This window comes from Trichoderma breve (genome assembly GCF_028502605.1).
Source record: "Trichoderma breve strain T069 chromosome 7 map unlocalized scaffold00008, whole genome shotgun sequence".
Classification (NCBI taxonomy): Eukaryota; Fungi; Ascomycota; class Sordariomycetes; order Hypocreales; family Hypocreaceae; genus Trichoderma; species Trichoderma breve.
This window is the reverse complement of record NW_026611594.1, coordinates 1,241,883-1,264,716: the sequence shown is the minus strand read 5'-3', so window position 1 is coordinate 1,264,716 and position 22,834 is coordinate 1,241,883. Positions and strand designations below refer to the sequence as shown.

The window sequence follows — 22,834 nt, the reverse complement described above, 5'->3', positions numbered from 1 at the left end:
TCAGTCTCATATATTCATTTAATTCTAGGAGGCCAGCTGCAACCAGATCAATGGATCGAATATATATGGTACGTTTCCGCTTATGATGTGTTAGACCACATATTTAGCTATCCATTCTTATAAATATTATTCTATAACCTCAGTGATGCTCATGGCATACGTACATGGTAGAAACAAAGATATGTCTACCTAGGTAGTGAAAAAAAGACAGAACCTCCCGGTTAGAAAAAGGAAAACAATTTACGGCACTTGTACGGGGCGAAACAGTATGGTGATATGAAAGCTATCTCCATACGTGACCCTCTGTCTAATAGTTTAACAAGCTAGCATCAACTGCGACAATTCTAGCCGAAGTAGTTGGATCTGAGATATTCCTTCCCGTGGAGACATAGAATGTATTGGTATCAAAAGCACCTCGTCCAAAGGCCAGACATGTTGAATCAGGCATTAAAGGATCGGTCGGACCTCCAATTATACGCTTGCTTTTCCCAGTCTTGACATCAACATGAACAATTGCGTTCTCAGGGCTGTTTGTGGCGAGAAGAATATTTCCGTGAGAGTCAAATATGAAATCATCAAGACCGGGTGCCACGGATGAAATGTTTGCAACCAAGGAGGGCTGAGCTTTTTTGACAAGATATCCTTTGGAATCAATCTTGACCTTATAGATTGACTGAGTCGAAGGATTTCCAAAATATAGATAAGACCATTTTATCCTCATAGCGCTCACACCAATCGGTAATACTGCGCCCTCGGGTACTGTCATTTCTTGAAATGCAAAAGCTTTAGGGTCGTAGTGGCCAGTTGAGAGATCTAGACGGCCAATAGCCCCAACGAAAGAATCGGCGATAAGCACAGACCCAGGGGCCTGTGGAATAGCAGTCACACCGTTGGGAAATGACGAAATTGGTGCGAGATCGCTGACCTTTTTAACAGTCGCCTTGCCATATCGATCAAAAATGAGTTTAAAGCCTTTGAACGAACCAACTGTTGTAGTGAAAGTCGTCAGGCTGGTGAAGTTGCCACCAACAAAGAAGAAAGCTTCTTCGCCATATGATCCAGGCAACTCAGTTATGCCGAGGAGGCTATTAACTTCCGGAACGGAGGCGAGAACCTGAGCCTTGTTATCTGCGTGAAAGGATGGTCGGGTTACTGTGAAAATATTCGAGGAGTAGAAGAGGCTTGTCGCAAGAATATCGCCATTACGGCGTACAACAATGCTCTCCAACCAAGTTTCCTTGGGAAGTTGAGTAACTACTCGTGCTGCAGGAAATCCAGGTGTATTAATGGGACCGCCTAGCACGGAGCCACCAATGGCTATCATAAACACGAGAAGTTTGAGAAACATTTTGTAGGTCGTAGTACCTATGTTGAGACTAGAACTGGCTTCCAAAAAGATGACACAAGAATGTTGATGAGAGACACTTGTAATATAATGGAATACCTATGATGCTTTTATACCCCTACAGCTCTCTTGCACCAATTCTTTCGCCAGTTCTATGTTGATTACATTATGGTAGATTACAAACTGACTTACAATGCTGATAAATTATTACAGAATAACTAGCAGCTATATGATGCCTCACAACTAATTGTCATCATGATATAGTAGCTTTAATCCCTAGCAGGCCTAATGGTACTACCTGGGTTTTGCCTTCTCATGGCGCGGCAGACGGCGGCCGCTTACGGCCGCTCCTTGTAATATGCACGGAGTGCCCACATCGACGTTTCGAAGTGTTTTTGTGGTAAAGGGAGGAAGATGAAAGAAATCCAGATACATTAGTTAAGCTGAGAGTTGAAATAGTGACAAAATAGTACACGATACATTTAATATTGCAGGCCATTAAAAAGGGTAAACCCCTAAGGTTGCTCCATTCATGCGTGTTTGTCGTGCTTTATAGCGTCCATAATATTGTTGGTGCCATGATGAAACATCAGATAGTTCCGACACTTGTGCTATAATACAACGGTTACCTATTCCTGAGTCTACAAAAAAGATAGCGTATAGGCACTCTGAAAGGTTATGTCTCTTGAAGGTGCTACGGCACAGCTGTTAAGAAAGCTGTATATTCTATGTGTCCAATTCGGATTTAGGGTTGGCCAGCCAACCAGCTAGGTGCCTACGTCTGAGCCTCCATGCTAGGTAGAGTCCGACAGGAGTCGGAGATAGCGTAGAGATGATCACTATCAGCACTAAATTCTGACGCTTTTTGGGAGATGCATCTTCAATAATTCTCCATTCGCATACATTGACAATCCATCACGCCAACAACAGTGTGCATCTCGACTTTGCCCAACTTTCACCCGTTAATTCCGACAAGCAACATTCACTCCTCAAAAAGAGCAATTCCAGGCATCTCTATCCATTCTCTCTTGAAACCACGACGGCGACGACAACACATCCGCGCGACAATGTTGGAACTAATATCGCGACATACCTGGGGCTTGACGACACGCTTCCTAGATCTTCGGCTACGAACTCAGCTAGCGATCCATTCATAGACACGAGCAGTGGCGCATTTTCTGAGGCATCTGTCGCAGTTTTAGGGCAGTTATCTACCTAAAGCAACGACCCTACATCGTGGTCTTCGGCAATACGATTCTGGATCTAGAACTAAATTTGGTCAACACCGATTGCTACTACCCAGGGCCAATTTGTGAATCGCTGGGGATAAACGGCCATCAAGTGCGAAAGACTACAATTTGTTCTGTGCGAGCTAAAGAGTAGTAATGGGCCGGTCCCGCTACAGCCCAGGCACGAGCCATTGGGCCTCTAATACACAAATCTACCAAACTCGAGCGTCAATCAAAGGTATCAAAGCATCTACCGCCCAGCTTGGCCTTAGCTTGGACGATAAACTCTGATGCGCCTCCTTATGTGGTACGGAAGTTACGTGCGGCATGCTATCAGATGCATACCTCGCCACCTTCGAGTCGGTACCGCCAGCGAAACAGGCTCTGAGCAGCGACATGACGGCAATTGTGTGCTAGAACAGGCGAGGGCGTGGACTACATATGGGAAGCAGTGGCCAGCTCCCAAAATTATGGCTGGCCCTGGAGTTGACTTCGATATCGCACAAGTTGAGTGTCTCCTCATTGTTGCGGTTCTAGGCCCAGTGGGTGCAGCCTCGTCCGTAAAACGAGGTTGAAACGAAGGATATACTTGTCAAATCTTCACAAGAGACGGGGTTTGTTCTCCCCTCTTTATGCTAGATACCCCCTTCTAGTCAACCTGCCGGGTATGCTCCAGTATGCACTTGGAGAACAATCTGCCTTTCTTATCCATAGAATCAGCCTTCAGACGCATCAAAGACGGCAAACATCCCTCTTGGCCCCTGTCCACCTTCTTGCTGCTCAACAGGCACTTGGCCATTGAGCCACATCCTATGATAGTCCAACCCTGCCCACTCCCAGCCTAATTCTGAGAAGACTTTCATGCCATTTTCATTTGCACCAAATACCTCGGCGATTAGGCTTCCAGTAGATGACGACACGCTTGGATGTGTCATAGCGAGCTGAAGTAAGAGAGACGCGTGATCGATAGAATCTGCTATCAAAGGCCCAACTCGGTGTCCATGTTCACAGCGACGGACCAAAATAGCCCCCTGCAACTCCTTCGAGCTGTTCGAGATAGCAAAGCCGAAAGCATCTGGGCGGGAGAATAAAGCGTCTTTGGTCCAAAGTGCCGGTCGCTGGAGGCCAGTATGCATATGATCAAGGGCTGCCAGGCTGCTCTCATCAACTTCCTTTATATCAGTTACCGTATAGCCGTCCTTGGGCTTTTTTTCTCCGTAATTGACTGGTAACTCGGTTGTCGATACGCGTGTCATGAGCTTGAGCCTCGTTGCCTCAACAAACCCCCGCCTTCCATACGTTGCGACTTGCTCTTGTACTGCATCCAAGCCGACGGTGTGAATGCCATTCTGCTTGTACGAATCAAGCATTACATTGAATAAAATCCTTCCCCATCCTCTGCCTTGGTACTCCTTGTTAATTATGAAGAAGCCAACCCAGCCGGTTTGGTTAGGGTATTGGAAACCAATCACCATCCCAGAAGGTTCTTTTTTGTCCTTCGGGATTACAATGAGCCAGTCTTCGCCATTTCTCGCAACTGTAAAGTGCGTTTTAGCATCCAAGTCATCTCGATTCTATCATCCATTAGTTCCTTTCATCACGTAAATGCATCCAAGACCTGAGCTTTACCCATCCTAAATCTCTCATCCGGCTCCACCAAAGATCCTTTACCTCATCCAGAGACGTTCCCGATCGAACGGTAAAGTCGGATGAACTCTCAAAGACCGGCATTCTATTTCCAGGAGCTAGTTGCTTCTATCGAATTCGGATTCTCAGCACGCGATGCAGACATATGTTTCGAGTCGTTATGCCCGATACGATGGCAAGGCTCTGTTTCAAATTTATCAGCAAAAAATGAACTTTGTAGTTAGCGGGGTCAAATTGCATGGAGCCCGATATACATATACGAGTATCCCCTGGGAGGTTGGGTCACACCGCTGCCAGCTTGCTTGCAGGTTTACAGCAAATACTGCTCAGTAAAACCCGTCATTGATTGTCTAGAGCACTACGCAGTAGTGCTTATGCAACCCCGCTGGCTGCGGCAATTCTGAACCCAGACTTTGGTGGATGTGGACCTGAAGGATTTCATGTGAATTCGATACGACGATCGCGTGATGCCAATTTTGGAACGGAACACGATAGAGAACTTTAGTTTAAGAACAAATCTGTTCCCAGGTAGAAATAGATGACATTTTGGCATTTTTATCTGTATATATTTTGAGAAGGGCACTGCTATATTAATGCTAATCAACACTGTGACCTGTTTAAGTTCATCTCTGGGTTAGCCGATGACAGAAGCTCTTAACAGCTTACCACCTCTCTAGCCAACCTATCTATGTACTAAATACACTAAGAAGCTAATCTCACTCTGGTCGTGGAAGAACTAACACCGGTGGAAACAGCGACAGTTTCTTTTCTTTTCCTTCCCTTTTCCTCGTGAATAATTATATCTTTTTAATGGGAAGGTATTTTTATATTAATCCCATAGTTAATACATTGTTTCTATCCCGAACCAAATTTGCCGGGGGCAGTAAAGGCAAGCTGGGCTCGCTAAGGCCTCATCATAAGAACTACGGCGAAAAGCTAAGGCAGGAATTGCCAAAGATCATAAATAAAATGCCACCTAAAAGAGAAGTCCAATCTCACTTACACCAACAGCTAAGGAACAACTAATATGGCGCAGCCGGTTGAACTCATTAGAGGGGCTCTTTCCTACTGAAATTTTGTATTTTGTTCTTTCATCAAACTGTCAGGAGCAACATACGTATTCCGCGCGCGATTCCCGGCACTGGACTTAGAGATATATAGACTCTTGAGTTATAGACCTCAATAACTTTGCGTTAGATAATGCTTTTTGAAGTAGACATGGCATGTCTATCTTAATAACTATAACTATGGAAAAATTGCTATTTACACATATTCGTGCGCCTCTTGGCGATTTGTCTGATGCACATCGTCAGGGCTATGATGTGCCGGCGTATCATAGTACATGCGTGTTCGATCGGGTTCGTAGGCAGCTGAAGTAGGGAAAGCCTTTTCTTCAGTGCTTTTTGCTCCTGTATATGAGGAATCATAATGCGTTGACGTCGCCAGTTTGGTAGATTCGGCAAATTGTGCCGCCGGTGTGTAACTACCCCGTAGAGTTCCTTTGCGATCTTGGTGAAAGATGATAGAAGCATATACAAGGAGTCCAATGAACGATAGCCTATTATCAGCGTGTTTTAGAGGAAATTCAATTTGTGGCAAGGGGGAGTTATAGGTAATCGCGGTCTTACACAATGGCAATATTCAGAATCAAGCTGAGTACTGTCTGTCCGCCAAGAATAGACAAGACAAATAATACGACAAATATCGTTGTCTGGATGAGGTTTATCGCAAAGAAGAATTTGGGTGAGAGTGTCCGGCGTGCTCGCTTGATAATACAGACTATATCAAGAAGTAGACAGATGACGAGAATGCCCTCCATAACGGCGAAGACGGCCAATGAGCCAGTGAAGACCCTCTGGTCAATCCTTTCTTTATTTGAAGCAATGATTCCAATTCCGAAGGCATATATGGCAACTTCAACTACCATAATTAAAATCCGTATAACCCAGAATGGAACAAGCACGCGCTTGAGGAAGGGCGAGTTTCCGACGGGTGCGTGTGACATCTTCGCAGCGATCAGTTAGGCTCGTCTGAAGATATTCAAGAAAGGAGGATTGTCGATTGACTAGAGTTTGGACTGTCTATAACAGAACAAAAGCTGGAGTATTAAGCCTTATTGTAGTTTTCCTGTGCTTACTCCCGTTGAGCCTTACTCGATGCCAAGAGCCAGGGTTGTGACTAATCCAATTATACTCAGTCCACATACAGAGCAATACCGGGAATACAACTCGGAGCTAAAGGTCAATTCATGTCATCTACTATACTCCGATCTCCGAACCCAGTCTCTGCAGCATCTATTTAAGGAAGCAGTTTGGTCTTATTGGCTTGAGAATTACTATACAGCCCACCAGCCCCAAAATTAGGTATAAATTTGTCTCACAATAGTGAACAATCAGGGGCCGTGGTCCAGCTTATGTGCAGTATCAGCACTGTGACGTGTCTGCCTTACAGACACTCTGTACAATCGTAGGTATGATGATGGAGTAGAGGTCTTCACAATACAAGTAAAACAAGGATCGAATAGTGGAGCAAGCTGTTTATATGCGGGAAATCACAGCCCCCAAACAATGAATTCTACCAAGCTCGTATCCCATTAGCTTGGCTTGGATTCGAGCTTATCTGACATCTAGCTCTTTGAGGAGATCCTTATTTTTAGACTTTGCTACCACAATTCGTTCATGGCACCACAGCTCTTGGACATTTGTATCAAGCATTGGCATACTAGCCATAGAGCATCTCCGGGCATGCAATTACAACATAGTGGTCACTAACAATAAAACTAGTTTGTTTAGTATCGACTTTCTTAGGCTTCTTCATGGCCTTGAAGCTCCAACTACCAATTATAGAATACTAAGCCCATGCTCGCTTACCTGGAAAATCTTCTAGGGGGGTTATTATATGGCAGAATTCACTTAGGTGTGGACGATATCTTGCAGTCAGCAGGAGGACGGTACTTATGAGTCAAGAATACACAACACGTTCAGTGCAAATAAATTTAGCATGTTAATTTAATCGCCATCATAAGGAGGTGACTCATTCAGAGTGAGACGCAGCAACAGCTATATAGTATTGTCGTGCGCACCACCTTGAGGGGACCGACGATCGATCAGCATGCTAACCTACAGCAGACTCACATATGTATTGCGCTTGACTTTTTATTGCAACAAATTGTAACACATTAAATTACGTATTCATTCGATGGTGCTCTTGTTCTGAAACCGAATGCCCTATGAGATAGATACTTCTGCATATAACTCTCAATTGTATACGACATATTAAGAAACAGCCCTGTTTTGCAGGGACCGCGTATGGCGATAAATGGTGAGTCTTTTTTAGGTTCTGACGGCCTCGCATCTAATTCGTGCAGCCGTAGGGTAAGACAGCCTCAGATTGCCAAGGGCAAAAAAAAGAAAAGTAAAGAACAGAAAAGGAAAGCAAAGGAAAAAGAGTGAAAAAAGATAGAAAATAAAATAAAACTTCTTAAACCGATACTTTCTGTCGCCTCGCGAAATTTTCTCATTGCCATGTGTGTGATTATTTTCTGAAACCTTTATCTTCGACGATACGTCTTCAAGATCAACCCTGGGCAAGGTAGTATCATCAGAGGGGCTTCACAAGGGGATCATTCGACTATGGGGCGGTGGAAAGCGGAACGGCTTGGCGGGCGGGTGTTTAGTTGCACGTCCGACAGAAGAACCTAGTAGAGCATCTCGTTTTTTGGAAGCTGGAAAATTGTAACTTAATGATGAGGACATCAAAAAAGTGATGGGGATATCTAAAGTGCTTCACAGTTCTGAGTATGACTGGATGCTTCGCACAGTCCCTAAAGGATGATTGCCTCATCTATGCGTGATTATTGGTGTTCACAATGGGTTTAGAAGTAGAATTCGGATAGAATATACCATCTAGACTGAGGAAAAAAGGTTGGTGATTCCAGTAGCATCAATTTTATGACGTTCATTCGCCCATTCGCCTAGCTGCAGAAGATGTCGGCTCCCTGGCCAGTCGGGCGCCCAGATGGCCATAGGGCTTGCATTCACATGAGTAAACTATTAGGCCTACAACCTGAAACCGATCATACACAACAGTCAAATCACCTTGTCCGGGACGCGAACACCTACGGATAATCTGGACCGGCACAAGTTTCGTGACTACCACCACTCGCCAAGATTGAGGTGGCGTTGGAGCAGGCTCTAAGCGATGTTTCTGTGCCCCATCATCTGCTCACAGACGCAACAGCGGCACAGATCTTGATTGACGAGCAAGTTATTTGGGCCTGCATAGTCAAATTTCTCCATGAGAGCCTGACTCACGAAGTCATGATTTGGTGAAGGGGTATGAAAACGTCACAATTGATATGGTGTTCACCAATGAAAAACTTTTTAAGAGCATTTAGAACGATTTCGTGAGGCGCGAAATGGGCTGCTAGCTGGATCTGCGTAAGGGTCAAGGGGTAAGCCGTGTATGGCGCAAGCCATCAGGGCACTGATCATCAAGGTTACGGGAATTTATGGCAACTTCGACTTTGTCAAAGGCAAACAAGCTCCAATCCTTTCCAGGGCCACAGGCTGCTATCCACTGATGGTCAAATGGCGTAGCGTTTCATCGACCAGAGGCTGCCCCGCCTTTAGGAGAAAAGAGGGGTGAAGTCCAAGTTTTCTCCACTGCCATGAATCATCGCCACCAGTGTTCCGCATACGCGGAAGACTATACACGCGAAAAAGACTATCTATACCTATCATTGACAAGTAAATATACCGCTCAGCCCAAAAGTGGTATAAGCCGTGGGTATAGATTTGTGGAATTGCGAGCCAAGGCATGTTGTGATCAGGCCTAGCCTTAAATGAACTGCGTAGGCAAGTAGGCAGCAGCCGTTCGACACGCGACATATTACCGGATGTGATGTTGTTTAGATAACCAGTATGGCGGCAGCACGCTTTTAGTGACTAACGAAGACGCGGAAATTTTGGAAAATTGGAGGATGAGATGGTCAATTCATGGGCAGGGTGTTTCTTGGCTTCTTCAAGGGCTTCTTGTCGAGCATTTCGCGGAGGACTTATTGTAGACGTATTTCGATGTTTATGACAAAAAAAGGTTTACTTCTTTTATACTTACAGTAGAGTGCTTGGAGAGAGGAATCTGACTTTGAAGCAATATAGCAGTGGTATTTATAAACGGGAGGAGGATTTAATAACGTTGTGGTAACCGGTTCAGTAAAAGACCACTCCCCAGCCTTTGCATTGAAGCGGTATAAAGCAGCAGAGGACACACTTGGTTCAACAATCATTGGGTATTTTAACATAATTATATTAACGTACAAATTCATCATTCGCTCATATGATTGCTCAACATGTCTAGCAATTAAACTGAGGACCAACAATGGCTCTATTTCCAGTACCCCTCCTGAGATTCAATAGAGTCGTTATATCCGCTACGTGAAGAATGTATAGTGATTTCGGTTTGTACTAGAACTGGCTTCGGCTTGCCGAGGGTTGAATCTAGCAGCGCTCCGTCAGGATCTCGTGTTGTTGATCGCTTGGCACTCACTGGACCGAGAGAGTAGAAGCCGCCACGTTCTCCGGAAGCGTAGTTGCGGCCACTGGAGTTCTGTTGACCCTTTCGGAACTGTTTAAAGATATCCGGTTAGCAAATGTATCAACGCCTTTGTATCTAGCTTTGAGACTTACTAATCGCAGGAAAACGGGCAAACAGCAGAGTGTGATACCCATGGATGGCTCGATACCCATTAGTAGGACTTGAACCTGGATAGCATCTAAAGCACCATTGAAGCCGTATGTAGTAATAATTCTAACGATAACTTCAATGCAGGTCCTATAATGGTTTCAAACACAGTGTCAGCGCATCATCCTTTTACTCCATCCAATATCCAAACTGGTGGTGACTTACAAGAATCCAAGGGAGAAGAGTCCGATTAGAAGTCGTCTTTTGCTCTTGCTGAGACTCAACTTTCTGATGACAGGCAACGGCATAATGAACAGAATGGCATCTGTTAGAAGCGAGAGGATGTCGATAGCCTCGTTCATTCTGATCAGATTCGCCTGGGCGGCCGGATGAGTCTTCATGCCCGTCGACCACCACCATGACATATCTCGGAATACTAAGAGGAAGCCCAGGACACTTGCAATGCCGACGCAAGCTGTGAGGACAAACATGATTTTGACTGCTAGACGGAATGTACTTGATGGCGTGCTGAGGAGGCGGTAGTAAAGGCAAAGGATCGACAGTTTGCAGCAGTAGCAGGCCGCCGCCCATAATAAGTTTAGAGAGAATGTAATCTTGGACACGGGCACATCGATGCCATCCGGATTATCAAGATACGATGGCGGCAGATACACAGCCACCAGTAATGATATGAAGAAGGCTGCCGTGTTCAGCCATGCTGCAATGGAGAAGTAGTCGCTGATCTCGATTGGCTGATGAGCGGTAATCTTCGCGTACAATCGTAGGCCGACAGCTACCGTTGGCAGCACCATGAAGATGATGGCGAGCGGTGTTCCATAGTGCCGCTCACTCCACAACTGGTCCATGAATTCTGCGTCCATCTTGGAATACTTGTTGCGTCCGTGCTGCTTCTTCCGAGATAGGCGCTGTGCACATTGGACCCGACTTCTTCTTCGAGGTTTTGCTTGTCCCCTCTTGGTAGGGTCAAGACCACTCCGGGAAAAGCACTGACAAGGTTACAAAAGAGATGCAAGGGAGAAGGGAAAATGATCAGCGGTAGCGAAGAGGCATACAGATATTATGCACTCGCCACGTGGAGATGCAAGCGTTCAAAGGCAGGATATGGCCGCGCGAGACATTTCCCTTTTGGCGTCATTATGGCCCCTTGTCTTTTGCTAAACCACCTTATCACGTCTTTTCAGTAGCATCCCATATTTGATCCCTGTCTTTGCAGTAGATCGTTTGCAGCGGGCGATGTTAGCGCAAAGGTCCTGCAGCTTGGCAGAGAAATCCTGAGTCAGGGGGCGATTCCAAGTTGATGGACTAAGGGCTAGATTGCCTGAGGTTCAACTTAGGGCGACCTTGGGCCAAGAATCTTGCCAATTCCAAATCTATCAATAGCAAAACTCGAAATGTCCCCTGAAAATTATTTCATCGTTCCAGGGTCCCACGAACTGCTGCGGGCAAAATCGAGTTCCAAACCCGGTTGCTGAAGATTGCGGGATCGGCCCTCAATTCTGCATCCCCCCTGGCGGGACCTTTGCAACAGAACAACGCCATCACCACACACTAGACCGATAAGACTGATAGTGACAGGGACCGAGGCTCGAGACTCACTAACAATTGGCTTGTGCGGTCGTTGGGCGAACTGACATTCTAGAATACGATTGATGGCTGCAAGTACTAGCCCCGGGGATACTCCTTGTTTTGGAGCGGGGCGGAAGTGCGGCTGATTGAACGCCCTCCAACGACGCCGATTGATGGGAAGACGAGCTTAGACGAGCTAGAAGTTCGCCCAGGACCTTCCGGCTTCGGAAATAAATCATTTCCCCTGCATCAGGCGAAGCTTGTTTCAGTAATAGTTATTGCTCATCGGACGACTGGTAACTCGTTCCGAGTTCTCGCGAGCAATCGTTTTTCTTCCCTCCTGGCGTAATTTCAGGATACCATCCCTCAAGAATCTGCAACGGAAATTTAACCGGACTTGGTCTTAATTGGTGTTCTCGCCTAGATAAGGACAGAAGACGCAACGTGTGGTGCATAATCTACAATTTCATCGTGGATTTGGACGGTCCAATGTCTGTACGTATGTAAACGTTCCAACGCCGATCCTGTGTCCAATGCTTTCATCGACATTCACCCAGCAAGATTCTGCTCAATCATCTACAGGCAGTGGTTCCATATCCCCACAAACCCGTCGTTACAAATGGGTCGCAGAGGGGCTCATGGTTGCTAAAACGAGCGCAATCAGCTGGGGAGAGGGCCTATCAGCTCTGGACCCCCATAAATATATCAGCGCTACTCAATCCCATCGTTAGCGATGAAGGAGGTGGCGTCTAATGGTGCGAGTACTAGTAGTCTGTAGTTCTGTATACGGAGCAGAGAAAAGAGAAATTATTTGCATGACGAGCTTATCATGAGTGGGACAAATTTCCATGTTCATGAGAACAGCCCACTTAACTTCTGGGTAGGGGGCCCAGCTGAATGATTTTTTCCCACCTATCCAACTTATATCACAAACGAGAGTAATTCTAATGCGGAGTATTGAATAAGGCAGCATCAATCGTGACCTAGTGGGCAAGGCTAGAGAATAGAGTAATATAACAGTCAATCTATGACAAAGAGTTTCTCTTTACCCCAGGGAAGACTGGGGATGACACCTGTAGGAATTACCACATCCCGACCGGATCGAATACGAGTAACGGGGAGTGCGATAAGGTGCGCGCGCTGCGGAGCAACTGACTCGGGCAATCGGCAAGAAGAAACAGTTATGGAACGCGTTCATACATACTCGTACGAGCAGTAGTTAGCTTGTGTTGAATATAATGATCTTATTTAGTGCGAGCAGGCTACCTATCAATATGGAATATTCCGACACGGCTAGAAAATCGTCCGAACCATTTGGAGCTTGAAAATTTGGCTATTGGTTCCTGGTTCCCCCTAAGCGAATAGCTGCAGCAGGAACCAACTCTAGCTTGCTAAGCTTGCATACACAGTAGTTTGAAACGTAGAACGTGTATGTATGCATGCAATTGTATTGGCAATCGTTCAATATTTTAATTTTCATCTGTGACACAAGTAAAGAATCCTGCTTCACCATGCTCTATATTATCCCGAGGTTATCGTTTCAAATGCAACCGTGTGGGGAAGCTGCATGCATGGATATCCGGGGAAAAAGTTCAGCTTCCAGCATGGCAACGATCCACCCGAAACAGACATGAACCCAAGTCTAGGCTCTTACACACACGTGATGTTACCTAGCTGAGCAGGCGATTCCAAGTTGTCAACCCTTTGCGGTCGGAACTTTATGGGCTGCGGCTCTTTTGGGACAAGTCTGGGAAGCCTTCTGCTGTTTTGACACGTAAACATATCAACTACAAATCTACCCATACCCCGCCGCAGTTATCTGCAAATTTTGTCAACTTCTGGCGCGCGTACTGGGTCCTCCTGCTTCCTCACCAACCTTCATACAATCACCAAAAATCGTGTCTATTCCGGGAGCTTCGCAACCAGTGTACCTACGTATTATTTTTCTTGCCATCGCAGTATATAAATTGTCTCATTGTGTTCGACTACTCGTTGTGTGGGTATTCCAATGGTATTAGTTTGCAGAGTTGGTTCCCGGCGCCGTTGTCTCGTTGTATCTTGGCAATTCAAAGCCACCAAAACGCCACCGATATGAATACAGAATCCGGTATGCAAATCGCACCTTATCCATAATTTTTACCGGTACATTTTTTTTCCACTCTGAGGGGTAATGAACTGTTGTTGCAATGCAAACGTTATGTTTGTCACATTAGGAACTCCTCTCCTTCAGTTATGACCAAGATATGAAAGGCCGTATTTTTGCACTAGCCTATAATATTATATGATCTTCTGCCCCCCTTCGGCGTTATATCCTGGATAAATCATTCGCACTAAGTATCAGGGTGATCGTTTCTTGTATAGCTGCTCTTAGAGCTATATGAGAATATGTTCATTCCAAATGTGTTGTAACTTAGCCCGCTCTTACTACCAAGCACATACATATTGAAAGAGACACCTCGCCTCTTCGCAAATATTATCACTTCAATGGCTGTGTATTCGTGTAGAACAAAATGATAAAGTTGATTCACATGAAACGCTTTACTAAAAAATATCAACACAGCTATCACTTGGATGGCCATTGCGTTCCATAAATGGCATTCAGGGTCAATTGAGTATAGTCTTACTGTGGTAGATCTGCTATCTCGATTTTCCAATTGGCGCGTCAGATCAAATCCCCTCTCCGCGTATACATACCCTCTGAACCCGAAGTTCATTGGTCAAGTTGAATCCATCTTCCTAGCATATCCTCACGCTGTTGAGCAGCCGAACAGAAGCCGAGGCCGTCCTATCGGCCCAGGATCTTTAACTAACCGATCCGGTTGATAAGAAAATCGGGGGCCTCATCAGCTGCTTCATCTATATACAGAAAGTGCGCAGGGAGAATAAACAAGGTGCCGTAACAAACTGCATCAGTTGCTGCACAGAAAACGTCAAGCTTAGAGCTCGGGAAGTTTGGTATGCCGCCCCCATTTTGGAAGTTTTGCGTGTATCCAAAGAGTACAACACCTTTGATCTGGTTTTGAACGGTGGAACTCAGGCCGGAAATAGAACCCGACATGACCGCAGTACCTTGACTATACGTCATGCGTTAGAATGCAAGATATCTGCGAATAGTATGAGCAGCATAGTCACCTGTAGCCACCTGCAACGATTGCTGAGTTAGGGCATTTCTGGTTTGCCTCATTAAAGAGACGCTTTGCCTCGTTGATGGCGGCCTGACTCGTCCCCCCAGGGAGAAAGTTCGAAGCCAAGTCAGCGGTGTACGGGCTGCCAACGCCCTGAACCCACACTTGAGAGGCACCATAATGGCTCTCAAGAGCGTTCGCGACGGCTGGACCAGCAGATGCTCCCTATGAGGTTTCCGTTAGAATTCAGAAAGACATTATATGTGAACATTATATGTGCAACACTCACCATGTTACCAATTTCTGTAGAGGCACGAGCAAAAATAAAGATAACTCGGGGGCAGGCAGATGAGCTCCCTAATTCGAGTTCATTTCGTGTTGTGCTTAGCTGGCGCTTGGCGAGAGACGCTACACCCTCTGCAGCATGTTGTATAGGAACAGCAGCTGCCAGAGCTAGATATGGTAAGAGATGAAGGAACTTCATTACCGTTATTAGTGAGATATATATTGATATGCAATCTGTGAATCTTGTCCTGAGATCTAAGTTTGAACTTGGTCGTCAATCAGGAGAACTATGGGTATCCAACGGGGTATTTATACAAGACTAATGTCGCTACATCTTGTTCCACCTGCACCAAACATCTTCTTACTAAATGAAAATTGCAGCTTAAACTTGGCTGGTTATGGATTTGGCAACGCTTGAGAATCTCTCTCAGAAAAGGCTATTTCTCTTTCCACTCTCTCAGTTCGCAACACTCAATCAAAGAGGGATAGTGCCTGCCTTCAGATTTCCGATAACCTCGGGACAGGGCATGTAATAGGCTGCAGCATGCTGCAGCCTGTATGCCAAGTCTATTGTTACCAAAATGGGAGAGAGTAACAGATACCCCATGTATTCTAAACGACCTTTTAGTCTATAATGCCGTGACAGTAGATGTTAGATCTATCGCCATGCTACGTACCCCGCAATCCGGAGTGCATTGTGCCTCGGCTTCTATTATGACTCGGATTTTCTTTCAATTCTACTGATGCAAGTCATAGAGCTAAGCATACGCTTCAGGTGGCCTTCCGTCTTGGCAAGGTGACCATCACGTAGACCACTTATGTACCGTCTATCCTTGAACGAGTATTAGTTGCGAATACGTCTACAACAGTGGATAAAACGTAGCTCAGCTAGGCCCAACATCAACTATCGACATTTAGCTGGCAATTAAACATCGAAAGAGTATCCAAACTAGGTATCTGCATACGATCATATGTATGCATCATCTTATCGTCTGAATAAAGACCAAATGTGTTGATGCGGGAAGTTTTATAATGGCAGCAACAGTTAGCGTATCTTTGGAGGCCCCCGCCTACCTTTGTTAGTGATGCGCTAAGTGACCTCACTAGCATTAGGGATCGAAGTTTATTTAAGCATAACTCCATATATGGAGCAGGGTTTCTTCCTCATTCGTAAGTCCCTTGTCTTTCGCGAGTATATGAGTTGTCTCGAGCTAAATACGTCACTCTAATAGGGGTACAGGGTAAAAAGTAAGCCAACTATAAGAAAGTGGAATTATATGTGCCTCTTGAGCCGAAAATGATACTACTTAGACAGTAGGAGAAAATGTTAACTCTTGAAGTTTATGTGGCAGGCTGTCGTTGTACGCTACACTTATCATAGTTAGCAATTCATCAAGACTTTGAGCAAAAGAAGGTCATTAGGGTGGTACCTCAAAAGACACTATTTCTAAGAGAGAGGTAGAAGAGGATACCAGAGGAATCTTATTTTTAACGCCTTTGGATACAACCATCTTCTATGGATGGGCCCTTTTATAGGGATCTCATGCGTATACCACGATACCTAGCCAATAAAGTGGAATTGTAACCTCGAGACTTCTAAGCCTCTCGTGGCTGTCCTATCTGACCACCACTTGTGGTAACCGTCCGTGCAGCACAATGAGAAGGTGATTAGTTGGTGGAATACTGATGGTCCCTTCAATTGGAAAACAGGATGAGTGTAGAGCCGGGTTCTCGTTTCATTTCGTCTCTTTTCCATTTTCCTACTATACGTATGGATTTTCATTTCGCATATAGTAGTCTACGCGGAGCAACTCAGCTTGATCGTCATTTCACAATTCCTGATGCTGAGGGCCTACAATCAACGTGATATATAAATGCAAGCGCCCGGGCCGTAATATCATACAATTCCCTAACTCCGATGGTGCTGGTGTGATCGAGACAGCACTGTCCACATTGCCAGAGATCGAAGACAGGTCTTTCACTATATAAGATGCCAATGTAATATGCTGTTCTTCATCTTTTTTTCACATTAGGAAATGCACTAATTTGAGTTCACTTTTAGGTTTGTCAACTGGTGAGAAATGTGTTGATATCGTGTCTTGGGGCATAACTCGTCATTATAGGGTGTTTCTGACGGTATATGATATATGACATATTCATGTCTATAGAGCAAATGCAGGTTATTACTTCTTAGCCCATTCTTCTGGTATTTCAATATTGATCTGATCCACCTTTGATAAGTTTTGTGATAATGCTCATCGGCGTGAAAAAAATATGGGAGATAATTCCACTACACGCCGTTTCGATAAGCTTGAAGTATTCATATATTGTCTATGGGATTAGTGCAATGAATTATTGTGACATTGGTAGTGAATGTTCGGCTTATGCTAGGAATGAGACACTTTAACAGAGGTAATTACTATGTGATAGCTCAACTAACAAGTTGATCTCCAATGTGGCCTTGGTAGAGTATGCGTGAACATTTTAAACAAAGACATTGAAGATAAAAAGTTCCAGAAGACTTAAGAAGGTTTCATGAGACTAGTAGGAGTTTTGGGGGCGGGTTAAAGGCTCGATTTGGTTAATACTGGTATATCCGCTCCAGTTCATGTCCAAAACGAGGGCCAACGAATCAATGTAGCATATGAAATCTCACATGAATTTCCTATCTGGAGATTACCTAGCTCAAATCAGACAACGTTCACCAAAATTGATCATCTAGCCCCTTGCGGCACCTGGTACAACTATCTCAAATGCTATCTACGATGACTTGTTCAATAACCTCCGAAGAACTTGGGTATGTCTCCAAAGAGGTTGTCTCCTTTTTACGAGCCCAGGCTAGAGAAATATTTCAGCTTAAAATAGGCCAATAACACGGCCCAAGAGCCCAAAGTCCACATTGAATTCACTGCGTAGAACGATAACGTCATCAAATTAGAGCTGGAGCGTGATGGAATGGTGGGTGAGGGCACTATAGCTTTCAAAAAGGAAGGTGCAATTTACTGTGGAAGAGGTTCGGCATTATATGATGACTGTCTTCGGGATTTGGTGATTGCTATGGTGAGAAATGCGGTGAAGCCCTGCGGCAGAAACGGCAACTGTCACTTTCAAGCTTTCTTTGATGATACCTAAACGCATAGACAGGGAACCAATTACGAACCAAATGTAGGCGGAGGATAATAACTCCAGTTGTGGCTGCGGTACTTTACGAATTCCTTCGATAACAATTCTCATTAGCATATTGAATCTTCTCATATTGCCTATTTAGACTGTTTCTGTTCAATACTCAAACGTCAAGTATTATCCTTTCGGGCCTTCAAGGCACACTCTTCGAAACTTCAAGAAACAAGCGACGGCCAATTACATGCAATTTACATCGCGATGGAGTGCCTTAGATGTATGTAGATTAATATCAACAACAAAGGGGCGAACTAAGGGATGCAGGCAAGAAAACTGTGCATCAATTGCTCCGTAGTAAAGCTTGGAATATGGTCTCAGCTTTTTCAAGCTATGGTTATGCCCCACATCTGCATTAATACTTACACAGTAGCATGTGATGGCTCGGGCATCACTATGTAGATGCGGAAACTTGCCGCGATATATGGTCGTCACGTTGCAGCGCAAGGGGTTACGTGCCGTCGGAAAATACTCTCACGGAAATGTTTCGTCTACACGAGCATTTAGGCAGAATTCATTGTGATGCAGCTGCATGGGAACCAGGCTCAGCGTAGCATTGAAAATATTGGTGGTTTGGAGCATGAAACGAATCCTACGGGTTTTAAGTCCACCGATGCGGAACTCCGGCCAACGCGCTCTACACGGCAGGGTTTACTCATCCTCGACTACAGAAGGTGATCTAGCAGCACACTCAGCAGCAACATTGAAAAAGGAAAAGAAAAGAGAAAGAAATCTCCGAAGCAGCTGATAGTCGGTTGACTCGCAAGCTTTTTCCAATTTGAGGTTATGGTGGGTAAGACGAGACACCCAATTTACCACTCTCAGATGATTATATCAACATGCCTTTATTGAACCAGCCTAGTGTGCGACTTTTCCACATAGGAAACATATATTCAATACAACTTGGTCGGAAACAATACTGTTGCCGAGCTGAGACTTGATCAAATATGCGATGGGTTTCGCTTCGGCTTTACTCTTCATAACATCACATCTGGGGCTGCTCGTGATGGAGGGGAGGTGAAGCGGGGTGCAGGACACCCACAGCCTTGGTTGCCAGTAGAAGTTGCCGATGGAAGTCCTATATGCATACTGCCACTCGCATATTTAGAGACAAATAAAGTACTACCTCAACAAGGGCTATTGACAGTTCAGATCCACAATAGCTGACCCAAAGCAGATAGCTTACGGTAGCTATACCGGACGCTCTTGACTCAGAATGGAAGGCCGCGGCAGACGTGTTCATACTCGCCTGATGGCCCGATTTCGAGCTGTATGTTCCTGATTTAGGGCCCACGACATCAGGATATCCGTGAGCTGGACTTTGCGGGGGATCGGCTCAGCTGATTTCCGTCTCCGTACGCCCGCTTCCCCAGCTTTTGTCTCCAGACCTTTGGTGTAGATCCGGACGCATAACCGACGAGGGTTTCCGAGAGATGTAATATTTAGTTAACTACTTAAGAGAGAGAGAGTTGTATTGCAAAACAGGACGCTGCTTTCTTTCTCAGCAACATCCTTCTCATATGGGTAAACCAACACACACGCATTCAGCATGCATTGTTGTCCCTAGTAGCTATGCTTGACGCCATCACATACGTATGGTTTTCTCGCCAAACGCCGGTGGTACATGAACCGGCATTTTGTTCATGGTACTCTGTGAACGCGAGCTGACATCTGCAGCCGCATTTGGCTGCTCAACGGATCATCGCATGCACCCCATGGCGCTCGGTTTAATGCTCGGCGTTTTACCCAACAGTGGTCCATTTTAGCTGCACGATCCCTCCAGGTATAGAAGAAGCTTATGGCAATAAAGAAGCTTAATTACTTATTCGTATACATTATTCAAACTCATGATCATAATCATACCAGGGCTAGCCAATTCCAGTGCAAAGCGCCGTCCATCCACCAATTGGTTTGTGCTTCTACTCCGTACCAACCACGCAAAGGATGCTTCTTACGAGTAACCTATTTGCCGTTGGTGCAACGAAATAGTCACTCTCGTTGTCACCACACGGGTCGCTTAGGTGACAGTGAGATGGCATCCTCGGTAACTATGTGCAATGCCTCTTCGGACCGACCTTGACATGTTTCCATCTGTCGATGTTTGCATCTGCCGGCCTCCGCGCGCGCCTGGTACCTATCTCTCGGGGTTAAGTCTCTAAGAGAGTTTCATGCGCAGTCAGTAGACAGGAATATATAAAGGCACTGGTTGAGGCCTATGTTATGCCAAGGACTCCAAACCAACGGGTCTGCAAGGACCAAAGATCCATTCTATCAAGCAGAATCATCTAAACATTGTCAATGTTGGGCGTTTTCCGCCGCCTCGGGCTCGGCGCTCTTGCCGCCGCAGCTCTGTCTTCTCTCGGCAGTGCCGCTCCCGCCAATGTTGCTATTCGGTCTCTCGAGGAGCGTGCTTCTTCTGCTGACCGTCTCGTATTCTGTCACTTCATGGTTAGTATGGATTTACGAAGTATCAGATTCAGGACTAACGTGATAATGTCATGACAGATTGGTATCGTTGGTGACCGTGGCAGCTCGGCAGACTATGATGACGATATGCAACGTGCCAAAGCCGCTGGCATTGACGCCTTCGCTCTAAATATTGGCGTTGACGGCTATACCGACCAGCAGCTCGGCTATGCTTATGACTCTGCCGATCGCAATGGCATGAAGGTCTTCATTTCATTCGATTTCAACTGGTGGAGCCCCGGTAATGCAGTTGGTGTTGGCCAGAAGATTGCGCAGTATGCCAACCGCCCTGCCCAGCTGTATGTCGACAACCGGCCATTCGCCTCTTCCTTCGCTGGTGACGGTCTGGATGTGAATGCGTTGCGCAATGCTGCAGGCTCCAACGTTTACTTTGTGCCCAACTTCCACCCTGGCCAATCTTCCCCCTCAAACATTGACGGCGCCCTTAACTGGATGGTAAGTCGCAACTCTAGAACTGAGAGTATGAAAGCAATACTGATGTGTTTTTAGGCCTGGGATAATGACGGAAACAACAAGGCACCCAAGCCGGGTCAAACTGTCACGGTGGCAGACGGTGATAACGCTTACAAGAATTGGTTGGGTGGCAAGCCTTACCTAGCGCCTGTCTCCCCTTGGTTTTTCACCCATTTCGGCCCCGAAGTCTCATATTCCAAGAACTGGGTCTTCCCAGGTGGTGCTCTGATCTATAACCGGTGGCAACAGGTCTTGCAGCAGGGCTTCCCCATGGTTGAGATTGTTACCTGGAATGACTACGGCGAGTCTCACTATGTCGGTCCACTTAAGTCGAAGCATTTCGATGATGGCAACTCCAAATGGGTCAATGATATGCCCCATGATGGATTCCTGGATCTTTCAAAGCCGTTTATTGCTGCGTATAAGAACAGGGATACCGACATCTCCAAGTATGTTCAAAATGAGCAGCTTGTTTACTGGTACCGCCGCAACTTGAAGGCATTGGACTGCGACGCTACCGACACCACCTCTAACCGCCCAGCTAACAATGGAAGCGGTAATTACTTTATGGGACGCCCTGACGGTTGGCAGACTATGGATGACACCGTTTATGTTGCTGCACTTCTCAAGACTGCCGGTAGCGTCACGGTCACGTCCGGCGGCACCACTCAAACGTTCCAGGGCAACGCCGGAGCCAACCTCTTCCAAATCCCGGCCAGCATCGGCCAGCAAAAGTTTGCTCTGACTCGTAACGGCCAGACTGTCTTTAGCGGAACCTCATTGATGGATATCACCAACGTTTGCTCTTGCGGTATCTACAATTTCAACCCATATGTTGGCACCATTCCCGCCGGCTTTGACGACCCGCTACAGGCTGACGGTCTTTTCTCTTTGACCATCGGATTGCATGTCACGACTTGTCAGGCTAAGCCATCTCTTGGAACCAACCCTCCTGTCACTTCTGGCCCTGTGTCCTCGCTGCCAGCTTCCTCCACCACCCGTGCATCCTCGCCTCCTGTTTCTTCGACTCGTGTCTCTTCTCCCCCTGTCTCTTCCCCTCCAGTTTCTCGCACCTCTTCTCCTCCTCCCCCTCCGGCCAGCAGCACGCCGCCATCGGGTCAGGTTTGCGTTGCCGGCACCGTTGCTGACGGTGAGTCTGGTAATTACATCGGCCTGTGCCAATTCAGCTGCAAGTAGGTTGCCCCCATACCCCTTACTTGCTTTCTTAACTAATCCCTTGTAGCTACGGTTACTGCCCACCAGGCCCGTGCAAGTGCACTGCCTTTGGTGCTCCCATCTCACCACCGGCAAGTAATGGGCGCAACGGCTGCCCTCTGCCGGGAGAAGGCGATGGTTATCTGGGCCTGTGCAGTTTCAGTTGTAACCATAATTACTGCCCCCCGACTGCATGTCAATACTGCTAGGAGGGAGATCAATCTTAGTATGAGTATATGGAGGCTGCTGAAGGACCAGTTAGCTGTTCTTATTGGCAGACGAAACCCATAGAGTAAGAAGTTAAATAAAATGCAATTAATGTGTTTTCAACTCTGGTTGTATATACATATATATACCCTTGAACATCATGACACTTCTCTGGATTATTCTGCCTTCACCCCAAGGATAGTAAGGTTGAAGCTGGATATAAACGAATGCAATGGTCATCCCTGAAGAGCCAATGTCATGACAGTAAATCCTTTCACCCGACCCCAATCAACTTGGAATATTTCACGATCGCTCTAACCTTGTAATCTCACATTGGCTTTACCCTTGATTGTCATTTTTACAATAAAACTTCCTTTCGCCAAGGCCATATTACT

General features: G+C 45.9%; 6 protein-coding genes across 6 annotated transcripts; 1 reads left to right on the top strand and 5 right to left on the bottom strand.

The window, feature by feature from the left end:
* Positions 1-307: 307 nt before the first annotated feature.
* T069G_11499 (uncharacterized protein) lies at positions 308-1,348 on the bottom strand (the record flags this gene model as incomplete). The annotated part of the gene is made up of 1 exon (XM_056178704.1): positions 308-1,348. One exon carries the CDS (start codon positions 1,346-1,348, stop codon positions 308-310), a length of 1,041 nt encoding a protein of 346 aa, XP_056023578.1.
* A 1,942-nt stretch (positions 1,349-3,290) lies between these two features.
* Positions 3,291-4,305, bottom strand: T069G_11498 (acetyltransferase (GNAT) family domain-containing protein; the record flags this gene model as incomplete). The annotated part of the gene is made up of 2 exons (XM_056178703.1): positions 3,291-4,148; positions 4,204-4,305. The coding sequence occupies 2 exons, from the start codon at positions 4,303-4,305 to the stop codon at positions 3,291-3,293; spliced, it is 960 nt and encodes a 319-aa protein (XP_056023577.1).
* Positions 4,306-5,484: 1,179 nt separating this feature from the next.
* On the bottom strand, positions 5,485-6,226 carry T069G_11497 (uncharacterized protein; the record flags this gene model as incomplete). The annotated part of the gene is made up of 2 exons (XM_056178702.1): positions 5,485-5,779; positions 5,850-6,226. The coding sequence occupies 2 exons, from the start codon at positions 6,224-6,226 to the stop codon at positions 5,485-5,487; spliced, it is 672 nt and encodes a 223-aa protein (XP_056023576.1).
* Positions 6,227-9,606: 3,380 nt separating this feature from the next.
* Positions 9,607-10,784, bottom strand: T069G_11496 (uncharacterized protein; the record flags this gene model as incomplete). The annotated part of the gene is made up of 3 exons (XM_056178701.1): positions 9,607-9,846; positions 9,909-10,053; positions 10,129-10,784. 3 exons carry the CDS (start codon positions 10,782-10,784, stop codon positions 9,607-9,609), a joined length of 1,041 nt encoding a protein of 346 aa, XP_056023575.1.
* Positions 10,785-14,296: 3,512 nt separating this feature from the next.
* On the bottom strand, positions 14,297-15,099 carry T069G_11495 (cutinase domain-containing protein; the record flags this gene model as incomplete). The annotated part of the gene is made up of 3 exons (XM_056178700.1): positions 14,297-14,564; positions 14,623-14,840; positions 14,905-15,099. The coding sequence occupies 3 exons, from the start codon at positions 15,097-15,099 to the stop codon at positions 14,297-14,299; spliced, it is 681 nt and encodes a 226-aa protein (XP_056023574.1).
* Positions 15,100-20,375: 5,276 nt separating this feature from the next.
* T069G_11494 (glycosyl hydrolase family 71 domain-containing protein) lies at positions 20,376-22,441 on the top strand (the record flags this gene model as incomplete). Its single annotated transcript, XM_056178699.1, has 5 exons — positions 20,376-20,525; positions 20,583-20,999; positions 21,054-22,017; positions 22,081-22,210; positions 22,261-22,441. 5 exons carry the CDS (start codon positions 20,376-20,378, stop codon positions 22,439-22,441), a joined length of 1,842 nt encoding a protein of 613 aa, XP_056023573.1.
* Positions 22,442-22,834: the final 393 nt, after the last annotated feature.